The following is a 9,999-nucleotide window of genomic DNA, read 5'->3' on the forward strand; positions in this document are numbered from 1 at the left end:
TGTGTGTGTGTGTGTGTGTGTGTGTGTGTGTGTGTGTGTGTGTGTATGTGTTTAAAGTTTATTTTTACTTATTTCTTCCATGAATGAGAAAGAGAGAACCCTCAACAGGATCTTGAAGCCATGATCCATTCCCAGCTTTGAGCCATCTGCAGATAATGGGCAGACATGCCTGGTATATTCAGGGAGATCTTGAACTGGAAATCATTCCACATGAGATTGCCTTGCATAGTGTTGTGTTTTACCACTATGCCACTGTCTGGTCCCACTTTTGCCCATTTTTGAATCAGATCATTTTGTTGATATTGAGGTAGTATTTATTTAATCTTATGTATCTTAACTTCATTGACTTAATTTTTTTTTTAAGATAACATCTATGCAGTTGAATGTGTTTGAGGTCTGTTTGTTCATATTACTGAATAGTATTGTTTTACCTATACTAAGTGATATACCCAAAACATTTGCTTGTTGTTTGGGCATTTGAGTTACTTCCAGTTATTGGGTATTATGAACAAAATAACCACGAATGTACAAGTCTTTGTTTTGATCATATACTTTATTTTTCTTGGATAAATACTTAAGAGTAGAACTGCTGGGTCATATGCTTTTGTTTATACAAAGTGAACAAACAATTTGTACAATATGTGAGACTTCCTGTTGCTTGACATTATTACCAAAATTTTATTATCTGATCTAATTTTAATCATTGGGTATGTTGTGATATCTTATGATTTTAGTTTGTATTTGTTTGGTGACTATTTAATTTGAACATCTTTTAATGTGATTGTTGGCCATTGATACATTTTCTTTTGAGAAGTGTTTGTTCACATCTTTTGCCCATTTTCTTATTGATTTGTCTTGTTATTAAGTTATAAGAATTTTTATATGTAAATACTAGTTCTTTCAGATACATGTACTGTATTGGAGATTTTTTCCCCCTGATCTGTGGCTTGCCTTTTCATTTTCTTAATGGTGTCTTACAGAGAGCAGTCATTTAAAATTTTGAAATATAATTGAGCAATTCTTTCTTTTATCATTTGCCTACTCATTGTTATGACAACTTTCTACTCTTATTTTCTTGATGTCCTCATATGTAAAATAAAGATAATGTGAGTTAAAGGAGTTAATATATGTAAAATATGAGGAGGTCTTCGAAAAGCTCTTATATATGTATATTAATGAGAAAACTATGCATGATTTCAAAAAGTTTTTGCACTAAAATAAACTGGTACTTTAATTCCATTACCATGAACTTTTTAAGTACTCTTGCACTTTGATAGTGCCTAGCATCTGTCCATAGTAAGAAATGTGTATTGTTGGCTGCTGCTATTGCTACAGCTCCTTTACTAATAAGCCGTTATTGAGGCTTTTTGATGCTGTCTGTATGTCCCTGCCCCATCTATCTACCTTTCTTCTCAAGAAGTGTCATTGGTATTTTCTTTAGAGGTTTTTTTTGTTTAAAAAATGAGAAAATCTAAAGCCAAATTTTGCTATGTGTGTTTGAGAGATAATGCCCTACATTCCATTTGGGGTATGATTTGTATTCTATCCAACAGTTCTATAATCTGCCAGTTTAAATGACTTGATTATCTTTCATGTGTGCTGTTCTAAGGAGATGTAGAAGACTCTTTTCCATTTCTCTTCCAAAGCTCTAAAACCGACCATGCACATCATCATTTTCCCACACCCCGGTCTTAGCTGTTCTAAATCACAGGCTGTGTGTGCATGCTGGGTGTGCTTAGGGAAGTCTGGGAGTGCAAACCCAGGACCTTTCCCATTTGGACTCAGTTGCTTTACTGCCATGCTCTCACCTGACCCAAAGAGAGTATCTTTTAAAATGGCCTTAAAAAATGGAAGAGCTCGATGGTTTTGAGGAACAAAAAGGCAGTCTCCTTTTGGCTGAGAATATACTGAGAGCTCATACACATGAAGAGACTGGAGGCTCAAGGAGGTTCAGTCAATATACTAAGGTCATAAGATTAATAAATGAGAGAACCTGAACTCAAATTTAGGCCTTTTTAAATCTTTGGTGTTCTTCCCATTTACTTTGGCATCCTGTGGTAAAAATTTTAATCAAATCTTCCCAAACTCGTGTTTTGTTTCTTTCCCGGTATAATAGATGTTGTCTTACCATTTATTATTATTTAGCAAAGACAGTATTTGTATATTGTCAACAGAAAGGGAATAATGCTTTGAATTTGTGACTTTGAAAAGTGATTTTAGCATTTGCTGGACTCGAAGGATTTACGAGGCTCCTGAGTTGTCTATATCCTGTGGTATCCAATGTCTGTATTAATCTATGGGTTTCTTTGGTTTTTGCCAGTGAAACATTACAGCTCTCAAAATTCAGAGCAAGCATTTATATTCTTGATATATTTCCACTCAACAGTACAACACTGTAAACCTGAACCACCTCTGGCAAATATTTAAGTTAATGTTTCACAAAATAAACAAACCCCTTTGGCAACTGCTTTCCATGCAGGTGATAAAACGTGAAGTGTTAGCTGTTTTTAGTTTTAATTTCCAGAGGGCACGTGCACTTGCCAGAGAGAAACAGAAAGGGAGAGGAAAAAAGGGAGAGGAAAAAAGCATCCCACAGTGAGGCCTGGTCATGCCGCAATCAATTTTCCTCCAAATTTCTCTGTCCTTTTGGGATTTGGGGCATTTATGCATGTGTGCTGGTACATTTTACAAGCCACCTGAGCTGGAATTTGAACCATGGTTGGCCATTTCTTAACCACTAGACTGTGCAGCTGACTCAGTGTATGTATGTATGTATGTATTTATTTTATTTATTTATTACTGTAGGGCATGTGTGCTCCTCAGAGAGACACTGAGAAGGAAAGTGAGAACACTCTCCCCTTCCCCAGGAGGAATGGCCATACTGCAGTTCCGTCTCCTTCATTCTCCTACTGGGATTTTGGACATGCATGCATGTGCACACGCTTGGTGTGATTTTCAAGCCATCATGTCTGGGATTCAAACTGCAGTTGGCCATGTGGAAGTCTAGTGCCTTAACCACTACACTGCTTGCTGGCCCCTGTTTTTATTTATTTATTTATGTATTTATTTATTTATTTTTGTGTGTGTGTTTTCCATTTTGATATGAATGGGGAAGAGGAGGCAAGAAGTTATGGTACAAAGGCAAAGTAGAAAGGTTGTGTTATTTTTGTTCCTTTGCTTTTTATCTTCTTGCCCCTGAGAGAATATTCCCAATTACTATGCAGTGAGCTATCTACAGTCCAGAATGTGACAGCCACTTGCTTGGTAACTTCCAAAAACATCTCTGACATGCAATGCCTGTGCTGTGTTCTGACTATATGGTGACTTATTAGCTTAGAGACCAGTTTCAGGGATGTTGCATATATATAAAGAAGCTTATTTTTCTTCTCAATGTTCTTTTCATGAAGAATAATGATTGTAATAAAAAAGAATGAATTAAACTCTTGAACTAATTTTTATGTTCTGAGTTTGTAATCTGTGATTTTATATTTTGCTTCTCTGATTCTGAGGAAAGAACTTACGTTAAAAAGATTATTTTAAAGGACTAATTTTGTTTGTTCTATCATCCTTAAATATTGGTTTTAAGGGTTTTTGCTTAAATGAAGACTGGAATTCAGCTCTATATGACTTAAGACTTGGGAATATTACATGACAAATGCATATTTTTTTAAAGTATAAACTTTATTTCTCAACATAAGATCCATCAAACTTAAGACTCTTTTATTATTTATTATTATTATTATTAGTTTTAGGTTTTTGCCATACAGCGTGTACTCTTGCTGGAGAGAGATAGAGAGTGGGAAAGTAAGACTCACCCCGCCAGAGGGGTTAGCCATACCTCAATCCCATCTCCTTCATTCTCCTCCTAGGATTTTAGGCACACTGGCTTGATTTTCGAGCCTTTGGGTCTGGAGCTCCAACTGCAGTTGGCCATGTGGAAATCCAGCATGTTAACCACCATGCCACCTGCCAGCCCACAAAAAGCATGTTGTCAATTTTCTGAAATACTGTTTTATTATTTAGAAGTAGAAAAAGGTTTAATAGAGATTACTTTGTATCATTAAGGAACTGGTTAGTATTTTGTTTAAGGAAATCTTTCAATGTATACTTATACTTATTTCCCTTTAAGTGTTCCTCACTCCCTTTAGACGTTTGTTCTTTAAATGGCCTTCTTTGTTTCTTGTTTGCAGGCAGCTATCAATGGTGTAATACCCCAGGAAAATGGCATTCTACAAAGGTATGTTATAAAATGCTTAATAGTAAGATGAAAATTAAGTAGAGAAAAAAAGAGAAAATTGTAAATTTTCTGTTTCACTTTTTAGTAGAGTATTTTATTTTTGGTGTATAAGTTCATTAATGTAGTCATTTTTATTATTTTTATTAATTCCCCAGTGCCTCTAACTTTTAATTGTATGATACTAGTTCAGATTAAGTAATGCTATCTTTTTTCTTTCTAACTTTGTCAGAGGATATGTATGCTTGCTAGAGAAAAAGAGAAAGAGAGAGAGGGAGAGAAAGCATCTCTAATGAGAAATGGTTGCACTACAATCTTTTCTCTATTTCGGCTTCCTTTTGGAATATGCATGCACATGTACCTGGCATGTTTTTCAAGCTGCCAGGTCTGCAACTTGAATTATGCAGTTGCCCGTGTGGAATCCAGCTCCCTTAACCACCAAGCCACAGGTGATACTATTTTTTTTCTTTTTGGCTTTTGCTATAGAGCATATGAACTCACCAGAAAGAGGGATAGAGACAGAGAGAGGAAAAGTAAGGAATCTCACCCCCACCCCCACCCTCAGGGATTTGCCCATGCCACGCAGTCCCTTCTCCTCTATTTTCCTCTCAGGATTTTGGGCAAGCACACATGTGCCCGGTGTGATTTCTTTTTTTAAGCCACCTAATCTGGGACTTTAACTATAGTAGGGCATGTGGAAATCCAGTGCCTTGACCACCATACTGCCTGCTGGCCCCTGTGTGATGCTATATTATTAATTAATCTTACTTTATATACACACTGTAATATGAAATATATATATGTTTTCTTCCTTCTTTCTCTCTTCTTATGAGATAAAAAGAGGGAGTAAGAGAGAGAGGGAAAAAAAAAAAAAAGGAAGAGCAAGCCGGTATGCTTGACAGGTCTTGGCACATGAGGATCCTCCTGTCACAGTCTCCCTGTTAACCAAGACCATGGATATATGCCATTGCACCCAGTTTGCCTATGTCAGCCACCACACAGCAACATCCTCTAGCCTGTGCTTTTATTTTATTTCTAAGAAAGCTTTTCAAGATTGTATTCTGATTCATAAGACAGAGAAAATGGAATCCTTTAAAATAACTATAGTGAGAAAACAAGAACATGGCTCAATAGTCCCAGAGTATGGTAATCATCTACTACAGGCATTATTTCTAAGCTTTCTGCAGTCTTTTTTCTTCTTTCTGCTTTTGGTTTCTAAATCAAGATATGATACCTTGCAGCAATTTGAGTAAATTCTTAATCAAACTTTCCAGAGCACTGTATTTTACATGAAGAATTCAATGTTAACGTGTGAGATGGTTTTAGTGTTATGTGTCATAGCCAGAAGGTAAAATTGTGAGATGGGGTAAGAACTGTAATAATTCCAGCATAATTCCTTAAGCTAAAAATAAACTTATAACTTCTTTCCTTTTTCTTTCTTTTTTTTTTTTTTTTGGAGAGATTTTTGCTTTAGGGCGTGTGCGCTCGCCAGACAGACAGAGAGAGACATAGAGACAGAAAGTGAGAAATCACCCCCTGGGGGGATGGTCACGCCGCGATCCCTTCTCCTCCATTCTCTCAGGATCTTGAGCACGCACGTACACGCGCCCAGCCTGAGTTTTAAGCCACTGGGTCCGGGACGTGAACCACGGTCGACTACGTGGGAGTGCAGCGACATAGCCATTACGCTAACTGCTGGTTCCCATAACTTCTTGAAAGTTGTAGATTCTGATTCTGGATTAAGAGAACACACCATAAAGTCTTAGGTAAAACTATTCTCCCTTCCAACTGGAGTTTAATGACATGGTTATCAACCCCTTTGCACAGTTCAAACTTTGGCTTGAGTTTTGATGGCTGGGATTTCTAAGTCACTCAAGCATGATCTACTAAATGCAGATGAGGTAAACAGAAACAGCAGACTAAGAATGAAGTTCTTTTGGAGAGAAAGAAGTGGTCTCACAAAAACATCAAAAAATTCACCTTGAACTGCAAAATGTACTATAGGAAACTGTATATTTAGGGTGGAAGCAAATTTTGTTGCTACCTGTACCACCCTTAATGATTTTTAAAAAATATTATTTATTTTTAGATTGATTTTTGCTATAGGGCATGTACACTTGCCGGAGAGCCAGAGAGACGGAAAGTAAGAAATTGCCCCCCCCCCGGAGGATGGCTACACTATAATCCCTTCTCCTCATTCTCCTCTTGGGATTTTGGGCACACATGCTCACATGCCAGGCATGTTTTAAGCTGCCAGGTCCAGGACTCGAATGGTGGTCGACTATGTGTGAGTTCAGCAATGTAACCATTATGACAGCTGCTGGTCCCATGACTATTTTTTAAATAGGCTTTTTTTTTTGTCTTAGGGTGCATACACCTGCCAGAGAGAGAGGCAGAGAAGTGAGAGGGAAAGTGAGAAATCACTCCCCAGGGGGATGGCCAAGCCATAATCCCTTATCCTTCATTATCCTACCAGAATCTTGAGCATACACATACATGTACCCAGCATGACTTTCAAGGCACCAGGTCTGGGACTTGAACCAGGGTCGGCCATGTGAGAGTCCAGCAATATAACTACTATCCCTTTTTCTGTCCCCTCAAATGATTAATGATTTATTTTATTTTATTTTTAATTTGCGAGAGGGCATGTATACTTGCATCTATGCCTGGTATGTTTATCCAGCACCAGAGCCAAGATGTGAACCATGATTTCCCATATCATGGCTGGCTCCCAATGCACAGTACTTAGTCTCTGAGCTACAGGCCTGAGCTTCTCATTCCCTTTTAAAAAACTGAAAGTGTTTGATCCAGAGTAACTGTGACTGATTTCCATAGTCTTTGCCACTTTATATTTATTACTATTTTTTTTTTTTAGTATTAAATTCTATTGGAACTCTTGTGTAGAAGGCAAACCAGATAATTATAGGAACTTACTTTGTCGTCCTTTTTTTTGTTTTCCTTTCCCTTTGTTTAGAAAGTTTTAGACTACTATGACTCCAGTTTTATTCTTCAGTAAATGTCGTTACTACTTTTGTGCCAAAATTTTTGCTTTGCTTAAACACTCTTATGGATTCAGCTACTGGCTTCTGTACACATATTGGATATATTTTGCAATTAACAGCATTTACTATGTGTGAACTGTAGAAATTCCCTCTCTACTGGAAATATTCCCTTTCTTTCACAGATGAAACTTTTTGCTTAATATATTTTATGACTTGAAATTCGAGACTGAACCGATTTTAAATGAAGTTACAATAGTATTTGAGGTTTTATTTTGATCAGAGTGGATTTTTCTTGGTTTTGTTTGCTTTTAAATTAAAGGGTGAATCATAAGTTTACTAGGAAAATCCATTGTATCTGGTAATATTGTTCAACTATTTCCTTCTTTGTTCTTTAACTTTGAAATCACTTAACAGAAAATTCCTTTTGTTTGTCTACTGACCAGAGGAAAATAAAAGAGCTCTTTTTACTCTCTCACAGGCTTAACATTAAAAGAGACAGTGTTAGAAATGGTCTTATTCAGGCAGTTAAAATGATCTTAATTTTTTTATAATGAAGTTTAATTTCATCTCTATATACAACTATATTGTGAGTCTTTCCTGTAACAGAAAAAAAAAAAAGAAGTATGTAGTTTAAAGGACTGTACTTGTACTATAAGTGCTATATTTGGGGCCAGTAGGTGGCATGGTGTTTAGGGCACTGGACTCCCACATTGCCAAATGCAGTTCGAGTGCCAGACCTGGTTGTTTGCTTTCTTTCCCTCTCTTTGTCTTTCTCTGCTGAGTGCATGTGCCCTATAACAAATTAAAATTAATAATAAATAAAATAATTTAAAATATCAAAGTGCTGTATTATTCGGTATTCTTAAGAGGTTTGAACTTGTGGGTAGGAAATAATTAAATACCCCTAGCGCTGGTAGATGTATTTATTCATAATTCCTTTGACATGAGAGTATAAAAAATCCTATTAACTATATATGCTCTAAAGGAGGTTTTTGTTTAGGTGTAAAATTGTTTTTTGAAGGGAGATGAGCCAATATCACCATGTTTTATCATTTTTCTTTTTTCTAATGACAGAGGTGTGTATGTGAGAAAGAGAAGAGAGAAAAACACTCTCTAGTGGTCACACCACAATCCTTCATTCTCCTATTCTCTACCCCACTAGGACCCTAAGTATGTGCACTCTATTTTTCGAGGTACTGGGGCCAGGACTTGTACCCTGGTGGGCTTTGTGGCCTCTGGCTTCCTCTGTGTAGTACTTACCTGCTGCATTATGGGGCTGGCCCTTGCAGCTTGACATCAGATTTTTGTGGGAATCCAAAAATGGGAGGCTTTTCTCCCCCACATAGGGTCTAACCTTGTTGCACAAGCCCCAAGTGTATGATTCTTCCTTCTGCCTCAGTCTCCCTGAGTTGCTGGAATTACAGGTGTATGTCACCCACACAGCCTTTAGGTTGGACCAGGAATTGAATCTGGGCCTCCCATGTAGTCCCAGTCTAGAGCATAGGATCTTAGTAGTGCTTACCACTGCAGCTGGCCCAGAATATGTTTTTTTAATGTACCCATAAAGTCTAAAGGAAAAAACTAACATTTTTTGGAATGTTTAAGGTACAGTGCTAGGCAAGTAATATATTTTTCCTAATTTAATACTTATAATCCTTAAGAGGTAAATGCTCATATTTTACAGAGGAGGAAACTGAAGAATAGAGAGTTTACATATATTTGCTCAAGGTCATAAGTATAGCAATAGGGGGTGAAGTCTGGGTTGTCTCATTTTTATTGCCAGATGACCTATGTATTTGCCAGAGGGAGATTGTGGGGGGAGAGAAAAGGTACCCTCTAGGGGGGTATGGTCACACTGCAACGCCTTCTCCTCCATTTCTCTATCTTGTGGGGATTTGTAGCATGCATACACACATGCCGGGCATGCTTTTAAGCTACCCAAGCTGGAACTTGAACTGTACAATTAGTCATGTGGGATCTCGCTCTGTCAACCACTAAGCCATGGGGCCGACCTTGGATTGTCTCATTTAAAAAGCATGCTCTCTTTTCTGTCCCCCTCTGTTTTTTTTCAAGATCAGTCAGCCAGGCATGTCACAAGTTTTGCTTTAAGATTTTTTTTCCTTTAGGTGAAAAAGTTAAAATTCAGTACATGTATATAATATGTTTCTCCCATAGTTTTCTTTTTACAGTTATTATTTTAGTCACAAGCCAGTAAAGGCAGATTTTATTATCTTCATTTTATAGATAGAGAGAATAAAGCATCAAGTGACTTAACCCAGATGATTGTAACTCTTTATCCAAGGCTTATTTCAGTAGACAGTATATTGCAAACACAAGATAGTTATCATGTGTGTAATTTATACAGTCATAAATGTAAACCATTTGTTCAGTCATAAACAAGTGTGTACATGGGTTTTACTATATCTGGGCTTAACATTTTATTCATTGTATTGTTCTGTCTGTCTTTAGAAATTATTTTTGGAGATACTGGTTAGAAATGCTACTGAATTCCTTGTACTGGTGGAGAGCAAATTAAATGTTTTCAAAACATAAACTTTATAAATTACTAATATAAATTTAATCTTTCACAAAGTGGGTGGTATTTATTAACTCCTATTTGTTATGATCCAGATGGGTATATAGTATGTTCAATTACCCACTACTTAATTCATTGAAAACACTTAAAGAAAACAAGGTTTGTTTTCTTTTCTTTTCTTTTTCTTTCTTTCTTTTTTTTTTTTTTTTTTTTAGAGGTTTTTGCTA

At 36.7% G+C, this 9,999-nt stretch overlaps 1 protein-coding gene across 1 annotated transcript in view; it reads left to right on the forward strand.

Annotated features, from left to right (window-relative positions):
• The window catches only part of FAF1 (Fas associated factor 1), a 470,502-nt gene that overhangs the window by 107,015 nt on the left and 353,488 nt on the right, over nucleotides 1–9,999 (forward strand). The window contains exon 3 of the mRNA XM_006147256.2: nucleotides 4,191–4,237. Coding sequence (XP_006147318.1) covers nucleotides 4,191–4,237 — 47 coding nt within the window. The remainder of the gene's footprint in view (nucleotides 1–4,190; nucleotides 4,238–9,999) is intronic.

This window comes from Tupaia chinensis, unplaced genomic scaffold (genome assembly GCF_000334495.1).
Source record: "Tupaia chinensis unplaced genomic scaffold, TupChi_1.0 Scaffold000207_1, whole genome shotgun sequence".
Classification (NCBI taxonomy): Eukaryota; Metazoa; Chordata; class Mammalia; order Scandentia; family Tupaiidae; genus Tupaia; species Tupaia belangeri.